We start from the raw sequence: 17,339 nt of genomic DNA on the forward strand, positions 1-17,339 counted from the left end.
AAGAAGTGGAACGAAATGTGCTTTCAAAAGTCAGTTTTCAAGGGAATTTCGGTTTTCCCATTTCCATATGGACTTAGTACACATCAGGAGTCCTTCTGGGACGGCTCTGCTCTCGGGACCCCTCTGGTTGCTTTTTCCCCTGGATTTTTCCGTGCAGCTCCGTGTCTCATCACAGGGAGTTTGGCACACATCGATGTGCTGGGTTTCCAAGGTCTTGCCTTAATGAGCATCTCCCAAGAGCAGGCCCTCATCGCAGCGGGGGCTTTGCGGGCAGCCTGACTCCAAGCAGGGCTTGTGACGAGGCCGCAGTGGGCACTGACACGCTCTCTCTCTCTCTCTCTGTGCAGTTTTCCCCAGCATCCCCGAGGAGCCAGGCATGCCCTGTCCGGGAGAAGACAGTGAGTACCGCCTCTCCCATGACGTGTGTCACGGTGATGGGTTGACGTGTCTGCTCTGCAAGGCGCGGAGGATGGAGCTTGGCGGCCCGAGGCTTAGGTGCTCCTCGCGAAGTGTCTGAAAGCAGAGTGGGCAGCTGGTGTGGCCTCGTGTGGGGTTTTCACTGGTGTCCTCGCGCTTGGCTAGGGATGTGTCCACCATCCGACAGGGCACCGGCTTGGTCAGTGGTGCCATGAGGTAAAGCCCAGGAGAAGCCCTGATGTCCCCGGCGGGAAGGGCCCTGGCTGGGATGGCTGGACACTGCTCCCGTGTGTCTGTCCCCGCTGCGGCCACCCCCAGACCTGGGCATCGGCCCCTCCCAGTCCTTCCTGGGCCCCCCAGGGAGGCACCCGTTCCTCCTCCACTGCAGGTCTGTTGGTTGGAGATGGAGTCCCAGGGGCCGTGGGTCAGAGGAGAGCTTCTGACCACGCCCCGGAGGCCCCCGACCCTGAACAGTGTGCCTGCCTCGTCTTTCCGGGCAGGGCCCCCACTGGGTGGGGCATAGAGAAACTTGACACCCATCGCCAGACCCTTCTCGGGCCCTGGCCTGGTGCGGAGGGGCTCTGGACCACGGTGGCCGCTTGTCCAGTTAGGGGGACTTGGCTCAGCCTCCTGCCAGCCGGGGTCCCAGGGCGGGCTCCGGATCAGGTCCCTGGGCCCGGCCTCTGGGTGCCAGCAGCGTCCTGTGTGGGGTGGGAGCGGATTTGAGCAGAGGCCGGACTGTCTGTGGTCTGTCAGACCCAGTGAAGCTGTTCAGTGGGCACTTGGGTGCGTGAGTCTTGCATTTCGGGGAGCAGTCGGGGCTGAGGAGAGATTTGGGAACCCTTAGCGTAGAGAAGGCTGTTGAGGCCACGGAGGGTGTGGCCAGTGATGAGGGCCGGGCCCTGGGGTCTCCCAAAGGGAACAGGGGACCCTGGAGGAGCAGTCAGCAAGGCCATGGAGACATCCCGATCTCGGAGTCCCGGCGGGAGCGGAGCAGGCAGCCTGAAGAGGCCGCAGCAGCCCAGGGGCCGGCGGGAGGTGCTGCCCCAGGGGGCGGACGTGAGGGGCAGGTGTGGGAAGGCTGCGGGGGGAGTGAGGAGTCCCAGCACGTCCTGGCTGGGAGGCAGATGTCCGCCGGGGGTAGATAAAGCCAGAGGTGGGGGGGCGAGCCTGGAGCTTCTGAGACCTGGAAGCCGCCCTGAGAAGGCGGGTGGGGGGGAGTCAGTCCCACGGGTAAGACTTTCTGGCCGCCGCCCGCCCCGTCCAGGACAGCAGGCTCCTGTGCGCGTGTGCGGTTTCGCTGCGAGCGGCCCTTGGACCTGCCGGGACGTGGGTCAAGGCAGGACACTGAGGGGATGGGGAGTGCGGCCAGCTGGGAGCAGACCCCACGCGCAGAAGCCCACCCGCAGGAGCCCCAGGTGGCCAGAGAGGAGCTCGTCGGTGGGGGGCTCGGAGGCGGGTGGGCCTCCCAGGGGTCCTCATCCCCCGCGGGGCTGCCCCTCCCCGTGACCCCCCCGCCCCGGGGTACCCACGTCTCACGGAAGGGGCACACTTTTGATAGTTCACGTTGTCTTTTCAGACATAAAAGGACAAAATAAGGTAGACCTTCCTGCTGGAAGGAGGGTCCCCTCCACCGTGCTCTGTACCAGGCGTCCCCCAGCTCGTTCCTGTGCCCCCTTGATGGCTCTCAACCACCGTGACAGGCTGTCTGTCCGTCTGCCCAGAGCCGTCGCCAGCAGCCCGTGCTGGCCCGCGGTGCGGGGGTCGCCCAAGCATCTCTGCATCTTGGTCTCCGGCTGCCCAGCCATCAGCTCAGGCCAGGGCCCCGGCAGCGCCGCCCCGAGGGCCTCGGGCCTGTCCACTCTGTCCCCGACTCGGTGCCCTCCTGGCTTCATCCCCGCGTGGGCGCCGCCCTGTCTGGGGCCTCATGTAGGGGATGGTGATGGGGGTCGGCACAGCCGATGCGGTGCCCTCCTGGGGTCGTGGGGGTCATGGAGTCTCTGCCGGAGGGTGACGTGGGCTGACGCGTGGGCAGGGGCTGCATCACCGCGGGGGAATGCGGAGAATGTGGGGCCATCCCCACTCGCAAGCAGGTCCTTGAGATGCTCACCAGGGGCGGCTCCGAGCTCCGGGCCACTCGCTTTTGTTGGAACATTCCAGCAGCCTCTCCGCGGCCGGCCGGTGGAGGGTGGGGTGGACGGAGGGTGGGGGTGTCGTCCCCTCCCCGGCTCTGCTCGTCCGGCTCGATTGTGACGCTGACCTTGGACAGTTAGGACGGCCCTGCGCTGGTCCCCCCGATGGCCCGGGTGCAGGCGTGATCCTGGCACCTGCGTGGGCGTTGGTGTTCACTGCCAAGGCCGGGTGAGTGAGAAGGGTCAGGCTGGTGGGACAAGTGGCACCCTTGACCCAGGTCAGGACCGCATGCAGATGCTGGCGGGTCTGATGGGCAGTAGCCAGACAGGGACACACGGCAGAGATGCAGCCTCGAGGTCATGCCTGGGCATGTCCGGCCGGGCCTGTGTTCGTGGCAGCAAAGCCCCTTCCAGCACCTTCTGTGCGGGTTGTCACCCTGAATTTAATCGGTTCTATAGGGTTTTTAAAAAGTGGTGTAAAGTACACCTAACATAAGATGTGCTATTTTAACCACTTTAAACTGAACAATTCAGTGGCATTTAGTAGGTTCACCACCTCTGCCGTTTCTGAAACATGTTCAGGAAGAAAACCTCGTGCCCACGAGCCGTCACAGGTCCTCTGCTCAGCGCCCAACGGCCACCAAACTGCGCCACCTCTACGGAGTTACCCGGTGTAGACATTTCATGTAAATGCAATATATGATGTGTGGTCTTCTGTAACTGGCTTCTTAGCGTGATGTTTGTGAACTTCATCCGTGTTGTAACGTGTATCAGAACTTCAATCCTTTTTTTTTTTTCCCCCAATTTTTTTATCACGGTGAAATACACATAAAATAAATTTATCATCGTAACCATTTTTAAGTGTATAGTTCATTGATATAAACTGAATTCATATTGTTGTGCAGCCATCATCACCATCCGTCTCCAGAACTTTCTCATCTTCCCAAACCGACGCTCTGCCCTGCCCGCCTGAGACACTCACTCCCCACCCCTCCCCCAGCCCCGGGCCCCACCCTCCTACTTTCTGTCTCTGTGAGTGTGGCTCCTCCAGGGACCTCACAGAAGCGGGATCACACAGAATGTGTCCTTTTCTGTCTGGCTTATTTCACTCGGCATCGTGTCCTCAGGGTCCATCCACGTTGGAGCAGGTGTCAGAATTTCCTTCCTTTCTAAGTTTGAATAATATTCCGTTGTATGGATGGACCACGTTTTGTTTATCCGTCATCTGACAATGGACACTTGGGTCGCTTCTGTGTTTTAGCTACTCTGAATAATGCTGCTATGAACATGGGTGTAGGAATATCTCTGAGACCCTACTTTCAATTCTTTTGGGTATGCATGCAATAATGGAATTGCTGGGTCATATGGTAGTTCTATTTTTAATTTTTTGAGCAACTGCCATACTGTTTTCTACAGTGGCAGCACCATTTTACGTTCTCACCAGCAGTGCACAGTGGTTTTAATTTCGCCATATTTTTACCAATGCTTGTTGTTTTCTGGTTTTTTGATAGTAGCCATCCTGGTGGGTGTGAGGTGACATCTCACTGTGGTTTTGATTTTCATTTCCCTAATGATTAGCGATGTTGAGCCTCTTTTCATGTGCTTGTTGGCCACGTGTATGTCTTCTTCGGAGAAATGTCTACTCAAGTTCTTTGCCCATTTTGAATTGGGTTGTTTGTTTTGTTGCTGTTGAGTTTTAGGAATTCTCTACATATTCTGATATTAACCCCATATCAGATATATGATTTGCAAACATTTTCCCCCATTCTGTGAGGTTTTTTTTTTTTTTTTTTAAAGAGGAAATTGACAGTAACACAATCATAGTGGGGAACTTTAAATATATTTATTTATTTATTTATTTTGGCTGTGTTGGGTCTTCGTTTCTGTGCGAGGGCTTTCTCCAGTTGCGGCGAGCGGGGGCCACTCTTAATCGCGGTGCGCGGGCCTCTCACTGTCGCGGCCTCTCCCATTGCAGAGCACAGGCTCCAGACGCGCAGGCTCAGTAGTTGTGGCTCACGGGCCTAGCCGCTCCGCAGCATGTGGGATCTTCCCGGACCGGGACACGAACCCGTGTCCCCTGCACTGGCAGGCGGACTCCCAACCACTGCGCCACCAGGGAAGCCCTGTGAGGTTTTTTTTTGTTTGTTTAACTTTGTTTATGGTGTCTTTTGGTGCACAAAATTATAAAATTTTCATGAAGTGCAATTTGTCTATTTATTCTTTTGTTGCCTGTGCCTTGGTGTCATATCCAAGAAATCATTGCCAAATCCCATGTTGGGAAGCTTTTGTCCTTTGTTTTCTTCTAAGAGTTGTATAGTTTTAGATCTTACGTTTAGGGTCTTTGCTGCATTTTAAGTTAACTTTTGCATATGATGTTAGATGAGGGTCCAACTCTGTTCTTTTGCATGTGAATATCCAGTTTTCCCAACACCATTTGTTGAAAAGACTGTCGTTTCCCGGTTGAATGGTCTTGGCACCCTTGCTGGAAATCATTTGACCATATGTGTGAGGGTTTATTTCTGGGCTCTCTATTCTATCCCATTGGTCTATATGTCTGTCTTTATGCCAGTACCACAGTTTTGATTACTGTAGCTTTGCAGTAAGTTTTGAAATCAGGGAGTGTGAGTCCTCCAGCTTTGTTCTTTTTCAAGATTGTTTTGGCTATTCTGGGTCCCTTGAGATTCCATAAGAATTTTAGGATGTTTTTCTGCAAAAAAACATCATTGGGATTTTGGTAGTGATTGCACTGACTCTTCAGATCACTTTGGGTAGTATTGATATCTTAACAATATTAAGATATTAATATTTTTTTGGAAAAGTTGTAGAAGAATTGGTGTTAGTCCTAATCCATAGACATGAGATGTCATTCTACTTATTTATGTCTTGTTTAATTTCTTTCAGCACTGTTTTATAGTTTTCAGTGTACAATCTGTCACTTCCTTGTTAGATATATTCTTAAGTATTTTATTCTTGATGCTAATATAAATGGAACTGTGTTTTTAATTTCCTTTTTGGGTTGTTCATTGTGAGGATATAGAAATGCAACTGATTTTTATGTGTTGACTTGGTACCCTGCTATCTTGCTGAATTTGTTTGTTCTAACAACGTTTTTGTGGAATCAGTTTTCTATGTCATCTGTGAACAGAGATAATTTATTTATTCCTTTTCAATTTATATGCTTTTTATTTCTTTTTCTTGCCTGAATGCTCTGGTTAGAACCTCTAGTACTCTGTTGAATAGAAATGGTGATGGTGGGCATCCTTGTCTGTTCTTGATCTTGAAGGAAAAGCTTTCAGTCTTTCACCATTGAGTGTGATGTTTGCTGTGAGTTTTTCGTGTATGGTTTTTCTTGTATTGAGGTGGTTTCCTGGTTTCCTTCTAGCGTATGAGAAATGTATGTGGTCCTTGTCCCTAGTTTACAGCGAGGAGCTCCTAAAACCCTTGGAATTTCCTGAGTGATAGGAGTGTCTTGTCATTCATTAGGAGGTGATTTAGGGTGGGGGCCCTGATAGCCTCAGGATGGGGCTGGTCACTGGAAAGACTAAGAGATTAGAGGCTTGGAACTTTCAGTCCCACCCCCTGACCTCCAGGGATGGGTGAGGGGCAGGAGGTTGAACTAATCTCCAACGGCCACCAATGATTTAATCAATTGTGCCTACGCAGTGAAGCCTCCATAAAACCCCAAAAGGATGGGGTTCAGAGAGCTCTCAGGTCAGATTTGGGGGGAGTGGCTCCTGGAGAGCGTGGAAGCTCCGCGCCCCTTCCCCGTGTCTCGCCCCGTGCATCTTCCTTCTGGCTGTTCCTGAATTAATCTGGGAAGTTAAATGTTTCTCTGAGTTCTGTGAGCTGCTCTAGCAAATTAATCGAATTGAGGAGTGGGTGGTGAGCCTCCCACCTATAGCCGTGGGTCAGAAGCACAGGTGTCAACCTGGACTGGCAATTGGCATCTGAAGTGGGGTGGTGGGCAGTCTTGCAGGACTGAGCCCTTAACCTGTGGGATCTGACGCTACCTGCAGGGAGATGGTGTCAGAATTGAGTTAATAGCTTGGTAGTATGGGAAAAAACATACCAGGTACCTCCTATTCCTAGTTTGTTGAATGTATTTATGGTGAAAGGATTTTCTACTTTGTCAAGTGCCTTTTCTGCATCCATTGATATGATCCCATGTTTTTCTTTTGTTCTGTTAATGTGATTCATCACATTGATTGTTCATCTTTTTATTCCAAGAATAAATCCCACTTGGTCATGGTGCATAATCCTTTTAATATGCTGCTGAATTTGGTTTGCTAGTATTTTGTTGAGGATATTCGTGTCAGTATTCTTAGGGGACATTGGTCCTTCGTCGTTTTTTCTTGTAGTCTCTTTGCCTTGCTTTGGTGTTAGGGTAAGTTGACCTCCTAGAATGAGTTAGGAAATGTTCCCTCCTCTTCAGTTTTTTGGAAAAGTTGGAGAAGAATTGGTGTTAGTTCTTCTTTATATATTTGGTAGAATTCACCAGTGAAGCTGTCAGGTCCAGGACTGTTCTTTGTCGGGGAGCTTTTTTTTTTTTTTTTTTATTACTGATTTACTCTCCTTACCAGTTATAGGTCTATTCAGATTCTCTGTTTCTTAGTGATTTAGTCTTGGTAGATTCTGTGTTTCTAGGAATTTGTGCATTTCATCTAGGTTATCCAGTTTGTTGGTGTACAGTTGTTTATAGTACTCTCTTACTGACTTCTGTGAAATCAGTAGTAATGTTCCTACTTTCATTTCTGATTTTAGTAATTTGAGCCTTTCTTTTTTTTTCTTAGTCCATCTAGCTAAAAGTTTGTCAATTTTGTTGATCTTGTCAACAAAAATGGTTTCACTGATTATTCTCTGTTTTGTTTATCTCTGCTTTAATCTTTATTATTTCCTTCTAGCTTTGGGTTTAATTTGTTTTTCTAGTTTCTTAAGTTGTATAGTTAGGCTGTTGGTTTGAGATCTTTCTTACTTTTTTAAAAAAGTTTATTTAATTAATTAATTTATTTTTGTCTGCGTTGGGTCTTTGTTGTTGAGCGCGGGCTTTCTCTAGTTGCGGCGAGCGGGGGCTACTCTTCGTTGTGGTATGCGGGCTTCTCATTGCGGTGGCTTCTCTTGTTGTGGAGCACGGGCTCTAGGTGCGCGGGCTTCAGTAGTTGAGACACGTGGGCTCAGTAGTTGTGGCGCACGGGCTTAGCTGCTCCACAGCATGTGGAATCTTGCCGGGCAAGAGCTAGAATCCGTGTCCCCTGCGTTGGCAGGCAGATTCTTAACCACTGCACCACCAGGGGAGCCCCAAAATCTTTCTTACTTTTTAAGGAAAGCATTTATAGCTGTAAATTTCTCCCTTAGCTTCGCTTTCTCTGCATCCCTGAGGTCTGGGTATGTTGTGTTTTTGTTTTCATTTGTCTTTAAGTATTTTCTAATTTACAATGTGATTTCTTCTTTAATCCATTGTTTAAGAGTGTGTCGTTTAATTTCCACACATTTGTGAATTTTCCAGTTTTCCTCCTCTTGTTAATTTCTAACTTGATCCTGCTGTGGTCGGAGAAGATATTTTGTATGATATCTGTCCTTTAAAATCGATTGAGACTTACCATGTGGCCTGACGGTTGGGAGGGCAGAGTCTTAACCACTGCGCCACCAGGGAAGTCCCCCTCTTGGGTGTTTTGTCACATCTTATGTATCCATTCACCTGTTGTTGGACATCGGGTTGTTTCTGCGTCTTGGCTATTGTGGACATTCATGCACAGATTATAGGTTTTTAAGATACTGAATTGGTCATTTTGTTCTGGCCACAGCATAAAGAATTTTTCGAGTCTGTGTATGTTGAAGCATCATCAGAATAAACTGTCAGCAGGGCCCGGGAGACGCCCCACCTTAAAGGGTTCTGGCTTCTGTCCGGTTCCGCGTCCTGCGCAAGCAGAGCTTGGTTGCCCTGCATTGCCCGCGAGGTGCAGGCGACAGAGGTGAATGTGCCGTCGGCTCAGCTGGGAGGCCGCGCTCCCTGCTGTCGGTAACAGGGGCCTGATGGCAGCTGGGAGACCCGGGAGGCTCCCTCCCACCAAACGGAAGCACCCTTCCAGGGCCTTCCGGGGCGCTGTGGGGAGAGCTGGGCTGGCTGGTGACGTCCCCGGGGCAGGCGGGACCTGCAGGTGGTGGCCGGTGGTGGCTCTGGGTGGCTTACTGGAGTCCAGGAATGACGTGGCAGCACTGGGGCCTGAGGGAGGGCCACCTGCTGGCTCTGGGCAAGGGCGCCAGGCAGCCCAGGGCCAAGCACGGGGCGGTGGCAGCACAGAGGGGCTCTGTGACCTCACGGGACTCCCTCTGTGCCTTGTCCATCCTGCTGGGGGTCCTCCTCTGTCACTGTCCTGCCTCTGCTCACACGGAAGCGTTCATGTTTGATTTTTGTGCATTCAAACCTGTTTCACATTTTCCTTTCTGGCTCCCCCAAATGGAAGAAATATTTCATTTCTTGCATTCTGGTCTTTGATCCGTCTAGAATGTATGGCTGTGTCCCAGGTGGTGTCGGCCTGGGTGTCTGGCTGGACGCGTCTCCTCTCTCACCACATGAGTGGCCAAAGCTCTCGGACTCGAGATGCAGCAAACCCAGGTCTCTGCTCTGCCCCTCGGGCAGCGGGACCCGGGGAGCCTGTGAGATGCAGCAGATGTCGTACCTGGGGGGCGGCGGGGACGTGGAGAATGCGCCGCACACGGGCCTGGGCCGCGGCTCCTCCAGAGCAGACAGTCACGGTGACAGACAGCAGGCCGGTCCCCGCCGGGATTGCCACAATGGGCATCAGGGTCACACCCGTGCGCTGTGCGGGGATCCCGTTAGGGACCCTCCTCGCCTCCCCTTTGCCGTCCCACCCCCATCAGGAAGGGCGGGCGCAGGGCCAGCAGGCGGCCGGCCCCTTCCGGGCAGGGTCACTGAGTGCCCACTGGACGGCCTGCTCTAGACTCTGCTGGGCCACTTGTCCTCGCAGCCCTGAGGCCCGACAGGAGGGAGAGGCCTGGCGCAGGGCAGTGGGGACTTGGGGGTGTGCGGTGCTGCTGGGCGTGTTAGGTCCTGGGGCTGTGCGACCTGGTACCCCGAGCTCAGAACAGCAGGAGACGGAGTCTGCAGTGGGAGCTACGGGGGAGAAAGGTCTGGCTCTTCTGGCCGCCCACTCCTCCCTCCGGCTTCATGGGCACCTCCCCTCTGTGTCCGCCTGTCTTTCCTCCTCTTCTTACAAGGACATGTCAGTGTATTTAGGGCCACCCAGGTAACCCAGGATAATCTCAAGCCCCTTACTTCCTCATGTCTGTGAAGACCCTTTTCTGGGTAAGGTCCCATCTGCAGATTCCAGGGTCTAGGACGTGGACATGTCTCAGGGGCCAGCCCCCAGCCCCCTGCAATCCACTACACTCAGGTCCGATTGCCCAGTCTCCTCGTGGGGCGATGGGTGGTCCGATCCCCCCACTCCCTGTGGGTGTGGTCTGCCCCCGGGAGGTGATCTCTGCACAGGGTCCCTGCGGGCCTCTGGCGTGGAGCTTTGCGGCAGACACTGTGCAGGTTTGCAGGGAGCCCAGGGCCCTTGCAGTGTTTGGGTCGAGGTCCCGTGCGGAGCTCGGAGGGGTGGGACCCTGGGTAGGGCGGTGGGAGGTGGATTCACACCAGCCCCCCTCCTGACACGGGGTCACTGCAAGAAGTGTGGGGGACGGGGACCTGTGGGCTGAAGTTTGTGCTGCGGCCAGGCTGGCGGTCAGGTGCATCGCCTGGGCCGGCTTCTTGCGCACAGATTGTGGGTCTGGGTGGCATGTCCGTGGGTCTTCCCGCAGGGAGCAGGCCCAGCAGGGGCTAAGCGTGGCCAAGACCTTCAGCCCTTCTCCCAAGGACAGTGGGGTCCTGTTGCCCACTGCCCCGTCGGCCCCCTCTGACGGCCGCTGTCCTTAACATCTGGCCGCACTCCCCTCAATGTGACCGGACCCCTGTCGGCCACTCCTGCTGGCCCCTCCTCCGCAGGGGCTCTTCCTAGGGACCTGACTCCGGCCTGGGGGGCTGGGGGTGATTGTCAGCTGGAGCGAGCCCCCAGCAGGGCGGCCGAGGGGTGGAGTGGCCTCCCTGGGAAGGTGCGGGTAGTGACTGTGTGTGGCTGGCTGGGAATCAGGCAGGTGTCCAGGCAGCAGCCGCGGCTCTGCCAGTGGAGCAGACGACAGACCCGTTTAGCTCCTGCCTTTCCTTACCTGGAAAATGCGGTAATGGGACTGTGAATCAGACACTGTTTGTAAAGCGCTGAGGCCATCATGGAGCGAGTGGTTGTTGAGTGTGTTTTAAAGGACAGTTGGGGGCACTTACAGGGCAGGATAAACGCAATAAACGAAGCGCTCTCTGTCACTCGGGAGTGTCCCTGTGGGTGGTGAGTTGGCCCCAGGAGGGCTTCCTGGGGGAGGAGTCTCGTTGGAGGCCCTGTCACACACAGTTAGCCGTGGACACTGCGGGCGCTCGGGTGACCCCCGGGAAGGGGTGTGGGAAGGAGGGCTGCGGCGTCAACACCAGGATCCGGCCGGGGCAGGGCTGGCGGGTCTGGACTCAGCCGGGCTTCTCAGTCCTTAAAGGCCTCGGAGAAAATGCAAATCTGGGGGTTTGGTGCTGGATCCCGTCTTAAAAGCCAGCGGTGTCCTGCGAGGTCCTGGGGACCTGACGCTGGCAGCCTGTGTGCTTCGTGTCATCGGTCCTGGCCTGTCCACACGCTCAAGCGACAGAGGCGTCCCTGGACTGTTGGGTGGGCTGGCTGGTGTAGGAACCCCCCTCCAGCCCGCTCCCAGGGAGAGGCGCCCCACGTTCTGGGGGGCAGGCGGTGCTGCAGAGGACCCTGCTTGTCACCTGGGTGGCCCTTGTGTGGCTCTGGGGCCAAGCCTGGCACCCAGGGCAGGACCGCCAGGGTCGGGGAGATTGTATCTGGGCCAGGAGCCTGTCCAGCCTCACCCCTCAGGTCTAGGAGGGTGCTTGACTGCTGGCTTTGTCTGCAGCTGTGCCCCGTGCCGGCCCCTGTGGGCTGGGCCAGGCCTCCTCACCTGTCAGGAGCCCCGGGCCTTTGGGGGCTTTCGAAGCCCTCTTACTCCCAATCAGTGGCAGCGGGGTGGGGATGACAGCCTGGCGCTGCTCTCCCCGAAGCTGGGCCCCAGGCCATTTCCTCTTCTGTTCTGGGGCAAGAAAGCTTTCACAGCCTGAGGTGTTAAAGGCAAGTACCTGGATACATGCGAGTCAGCCTGTGGGGGAGTGAGCGGAAGGGAGACTCACCTGGGCTCTCACCTGGGCACGTACGTCCAGAAGCCCAGAGGAGTGGTGACCGCGGAGTGGGGCCGGGTTGGGGCTGGTGGGGACAGCCACGGGCTGCAGGGGCCACGGTGGGTTGCAGAGGAAGGGGGCATCCCTGCCAGGGGCTGTGGGAGGGGAGGGGGCTCAGGCTGGGCCCCCTGCCCACCCGCCTCTCTTGTTCACGCTCCCACCCGGTGTGCCCGGAGCTGCTGTCCCGCCTGTTCTCTGGCTCTGAAGCTTCGCGTGCTTCCCGGACACACGCTGGGCGACCGCCCAGAAGCAGAGCTGGTCCTGGAGCGGCCTTGGCTGGGGCACGTCTCCCGCAGCCACGACCCACCCAGGGAAACCAGGGGTCGCTCCGTGCGGCGGTGGCGGCTCCTGAACGCGCGTGTGTTTGTGAGAGCCCAGAGGGCGGTGCTGCTGGGTCCAAACCCCGGCTCCGGGCAGGTGGGGCAGCTTCCTGTGCCTCGGTTTCCCCTGCTGTGAAAGGGGTCTGGAGTGACCGCCCTCTTGGGTGCTGTGTGGGCACTAGCAGAGCTAGAAGGGCTCCGGGAACAGGCTGAGTACCCAGCTCGCCGCCTCCCCTGCCCCCGCTGGTGGATCAAGGGCGGGGAAGTTGCCCCCGTCGTGCGCTCAGGGCCACCCAGCGTCCTCAGAGTGAGAGGACGAGAACGAGGCCCAGCGTGGGTGGGGGGCTGGGGGTGGGCCGGGTGGTCGAGCAGGCGTGGGTGGCCCGGTGACCACCGAATCCTTCCAGGAGAACGGACGCCTGTTATCCCCTGGTGTTTATAGGTGTGTGTACTGCTTTATTAAAAATCCAGTTTCAGGAAATTCCGTGGCGGTCCAGTGGTTAGGACTCTGCTGGGGCCCGGATTTGATCCCTGGTCGGGGAACTAGGATCCAGCAAGCCCCGCAGAGTGACCAAAAAAGAAAAAAGAAAAAAATCCAGTTTTGTTCAGCTTTGTCTCAAATTATTTGCAATAACCTGGAACAGCTACTTTTCCACCTAAAATGGACTTCCAGTAAAATGAACAGTCTCCCGGTTCAGCTTGGGGTTTCTAGAGTTCTGCAAAGCTGGATGTTTGGAATGACTGGAGGAGAGATGGCTGGAGGGCAGCAGCTGTGACACCAAGCTCATCTTATGCGGGTTTTCCCCTTGGACTCAGGATAAATTTGCATTTCCCATCGAAGCCCACTGTAGATGTGATGGTTCCGCGATTTTATGATTTTATAGTCTTAGGGTTATGCCAGCTTTTCCCGTAAAAGCCAAACGATAAATATTTTGGGCTCTTTGGGCCATTTAGCCTTTGTCTTGGGCTCTCAGCTGCCGTGTGGTGTGAAAGCAGCCCCATTGCGGCAACGGGGGAGCAGGGCGGTGCTACCACGAGGTGTTATCGATGGATACTTTCACGGCTTCTGGGAACCTTCTACGCCAGTGGCGCTTCTGGAGTTGTACTGAGTTTCAAACACTCTCGCACGGCCACTCGACGCCGGGTCAGAGAAGCTCCAAGGTGACTTCAGGCCGGAGCAAGGGAAGGAGCTGGAGTCCAGACCCAGAGCTTTGGCGCGGACTCTGTGTCGGGAACACGGGTAAGCGCGGACTCTGTCGGGAACATGGGTAAGCGCGGACTCTGTGGGGAACACGGGTAAGCGCGGACTCTGTGTCGGGAACACGGGTAAGCGCGGACTCTGTGTCGGGAACACGGGTAAGCGCGGACTCTGTGTCGGGAACACGGGTAAGCGCGGACTCTGTGTCGGGAACACGGGTAAGCGCGGACTCTGTGTCGGGAACACGGGTAAGCGCGGACTCTGTGTCGGGAACACGGGTAAGCGCGGACTCTGTGTCGGGAACACGGGTAAGCGCGGACTCTGTGTCGGGAACACGGGTAAGCGCGGACTCTGTGTCGGGAACACGGGTAAGCGCGGACTCTGTGTCGGGAACACGGGTAAGCGCGGACTCTGTGTCGGGAACACGGGTAAGCGCGGACTCTGTGTCGGGAACACGGGTAAGCGCGGACTCTGTCGGGAACACGGGTAAGCGCGGAGTCTGTGTCGGGAACACGGGTAAGCGCGGAGTCTGTGTCGGGAACACGGGTAAGCGCGGAGTCTGTGTCGGGAACACGGGTAAGCGCGGACTCTGTGTCGGGAACACGGGTAAGCGCGGAGTCTGTGTCGGGAACACGGGTAAGCGCGGAGTCTGTGTCGGGAACACGGGTAAGCGCGGACTCTGTGTCGGGAACACGGGTAAGCGCGGAGTCTGTGTCGGGAACACGGGTAAGCGCGGAGTCTGTGTCGGGAACACGGGTAAGCGCAGACTCTGTGGGGAACACGGGTAAGCGCAGACTCCTGAGCCGGCTGCCTGCCTAGAACCGATCAGAGGAGGGAAGCCGGGGCCGGGGCCGCTCGCCTCCCCAGCACACGTGCCGGCCTGAGGGTGGGGGAGAGAAGTTTCCAGCATCTTCCGTGCCCCCAGCGTGAAGCCTGGCCACGCAGGCTCAGCACAAGCACTGGGGGCTCCAGGGAGGTGGGCCGAGTCCCCTCGTGATTTTGGAATTGGAGGGAGAAGCCGGCCAGGGCTGGATGCCAGGTGTGGTGGGGCCTGGGGCGGGTGTCGGAGGTCCGGGGTCCACTCTGACCGCGGCCGGCATGACACAGGCCGCGTGGGGGGGGCCACCTCCCACCTCAGGCTGGAGCAGGTGCGGTTCCAGGCTGGTCACCCCGATACTCGCCTCCTTGGGAGCTCGGTTCCCCCATTTTTGCCCTTCCCGCTGGCCCCCCCCAACCCCCCCAGAGTAGCAGCAGCACCAAGACACACCTCCTGACCTGGGTTCGCTGCCTCATTGACCGGAGCCAGGCCTTCTCTCCTTCCCCTCCCGCCGGGCCACGGTGCCCAGGGCTTGGGACCCGTGAGCATCTACGCTGGACCCATTCTTGGCCTCAGCGATGCAGGTCGGAGGTCACCCGCACTCTGGTGGCCGCTGCGTCCCCGCATCCCGGCCGGTGAGCCTGATGTGGCGGCCCCAGGCCCCGCCGGGCTCTGTTCCCCACGGACGGACGCTGCATTTGAGCAGCTCCGGGAGGCCGAGCCGCTGCCCCGGGCTCCCTTCAGGTCCATTTCAGTGCAGAGATGCTTGTGGTCCTGTGACGTCAGCTCCTCGACATCCAGGCCGTGTTTTAGCTGGTGCCTCAGCTGCCGGCTCCAGCTTCCCAGGGGAGCCGGGTACCACCCGGGCCTGGAGACATGAGGAGGCAGGGATGTGAGAGGCGGGGGACAGGCCGGCCAGCCTTCCTTTAAATATCTGCCCTGGTGTGTGAGCCCCCCTTGCCTATTGTCGGGTCCAAGGGGAGCAGGGGGGCAGCGTCGGCGCGTTCAGGGAAGGAGGATGCCTCCTTTCATGCCCGCTGCTCCGTAGAGCATAAAGGATCCGGCCGAGGAGGCAGGGGAAGAAAGCCCGGTAAGTGATGCGCATCTCCCGGCGGGGCAGCCGCGATGGTCCGCGTCTCGGCCGTGTGGCGCCCGGCCTGCAGCCTCCCTGCCGCACCGATGCTCCAAACACAGGCGCGCCGGTGCCACCGGCCCCGGGCAGGGACGTGGCCGCAGCAGCTCCGAGTGCGCAGGGGGAGCAGCGCCGAGGGGTGACAGGTTTTAGAAAAACAAGCCCCAGGGGAGCGTGCCCAGCGAGGGATGCGGCTGACGTGGGGGGAGGGGTGGGTGGGGAGGAAACCTGCCCCTGAAATCGGACGGTACGTGACCGAGGCCCGGCCGCGCGGCTGGTTGGCTCTGGGAGCAGCCTCGTTTTCATGTGGCAGCCTGGCCGGGGGCCCTGCTCTCTCCCTGGGAGTTCTGCTGCCGGGGCTTAGCGGCGGAGGGTCTGGAGCGAGCGTGCATGTGTGTTGCCTGCTCTCCGCTCCGCGTTGCTGCCGCCTGCGTGTGGGCAGCGCCACGATGGGGCCGCCCGGGGCCCCCGGCTGCCCAGGCTGCCCGCGGCCGGCACCTGTTTCCCAGCCCTGAGCCCCATGCGCAGAGCGGCTGTGCTCCCGCAGCCCCGGCGGTCCTGGCTCCGGCTCCGGCTCCGCGTTGAGGGCAGGCCGGTCGTGTCGGCGTCTGGCTTCTCCGCCCGGGCCTGGGAGGTCGCCGGCCGGGTCCCTGTTCTGACATGGCTGGAGGTAGACTCGGACGCCCCGGGGCTGCACGTAGCTCGCGGGGAGGTGGGGATGTGGGTGCTTTTCTGACGTCCATTTTGCAAAAGGTGTTTTTGTAAAAACCAAAAACACCAGCAGGCAGCCCCCGCCCACCCAGGCTGGTGGGGAGCAGGGCGGGTGGGCTGCTGGGGGGTGGGTTCCCCACCGTGTGGCCGGTGCTGGGGTGACGGGGAGGCTGCTCTGGCAGAGCCGCCCCTCCCCCAGGAGCAGGACTGTTGAAATACCGGCCACCCTGCAGCCAGCCCGGGACGCGGGGGTGACTCATTTGTTTTGGATCCTAGAATCACAGAACGTAGGGTGCATTGGAGGGGTGCACGGGAAGGGGAGATGGAGCGGGTGTTGGCACACACGTGTACCGGCCAAGGAGCAGAAATTAGCTGTGTCATAGTTTCTTCGGGATGTCTTGGCCTCTTTCCTTTCACGCGATCACACGCTGCCCGTGCAGGGCTGGTGGGACCCTCAGGGCAGACACGCTGCCCGAAGACCCAGGACGTGGCTTCCGGGCCTCGGGGTCTCGGCTGGGTTTAGTCAAAGCCGTGAATGGGGGACAGGTGGGAGGAGTGAACGCCCCCAAAGCCACAGCCATCCTGTGTTGGTGCTGCCAGGTGGGGCAGTGGCAGGGCCCACCTGTATCCGTGTGGCTTCACCACTCTCCTGTCTCTGCTGCGTCAGCCACGACGGGCCGCCTTCACAAAGTTCAGAGCTGCTGGCAGTTACGTAAGGAGTGTGAGCTCCGTAACCTTCCAGACTTTACTGCCAGGGCTGCCTATTCATCAGTCGGTCACACGGAGCGGCCGGGAGCCCCTCCGGGCGGATGTCACCCTCCGCCCCCCTCGCTGGGCACCGACCTGGGGGGGGCCCCGTCAGGGTCGTCTGTGGTCCCTGCGGAGACGTCCTGCTTCAGAAGCTCCCCGTGTTCCCGTCTTGTTCCCTTTAACATTTGAGCAGTTGGGGGGGGGCTGCGTTTACCCCCCAGGACGGAGCGGATCCCATGGCAGTCCAACCCTCGGGAGGCCCATCCTCCTTGGAGCTCCGGTCGGCGAGCGCCTGGCTCAGGCTCCAGACCCCACTGAGCATCCGAAGGCCTGGGGAGCAGTTGTTTCCTGCCGTCGTCGTGGGGCTGTCACGGGGCTGCCGTGGGGGGAGGAGGACGCCCTGAGCGCTGCCCGTCAGAGCCAGGGCCCAGCGACTCCCAGCCCCGCGGAGGACCAGCCCTCTTTCCGGGTGTCGTGTCTCTGTTTACATCAAAGAACAGAGAACGATTCTTTTCCATGTTTCCCTGCCTC

At 57.5% G+C, this 17,339-nt stretch overlaps 1 protein-coding gene across 2 annotated transcripts in view; it reads left to right on the forward strand.

Moving 5' to 3' along the window:
* The window catches only part of PRKCZ (protein kinase C zeta), a 99,819-nt gene that overhangs the window by 7,161 nt on the left and 75,319 nt on the right, over positions 1-17,339 (forward strand). The window contains exon 4 of one of the 2 annotated variants that reach the window (XM_036865144.1): positions 348-398. In XM_036865144.1, coding sequence (XP_036721039.1) covers positions 348-398 — 51 coding nt within the window. Of the gene's footprint in view, positions 1-347; positions 399-15,706; positions 16,018-17,339 lie in introns of those variants that run through there. The other variant, XM_036865153.1, reaches the window with a different exon arrangement.

Source organism: Balaenoptera musculus, chromosome 1, assembly GCF_009873245.2.
Source record: "Balaenoptera musculus isolate JJ_BM4_2016_0621 chromosome 1, mBalMus1.pri.v3, whole genome shotgun sequence".
In the NCBI taxonomy this organism is placed as follows: Eukaryota; Metazoa; Chordata; class Mammalia; order Artiodactyla; family Balaenopteridae; genus Balaenoptera; species Balaenoptera musculus.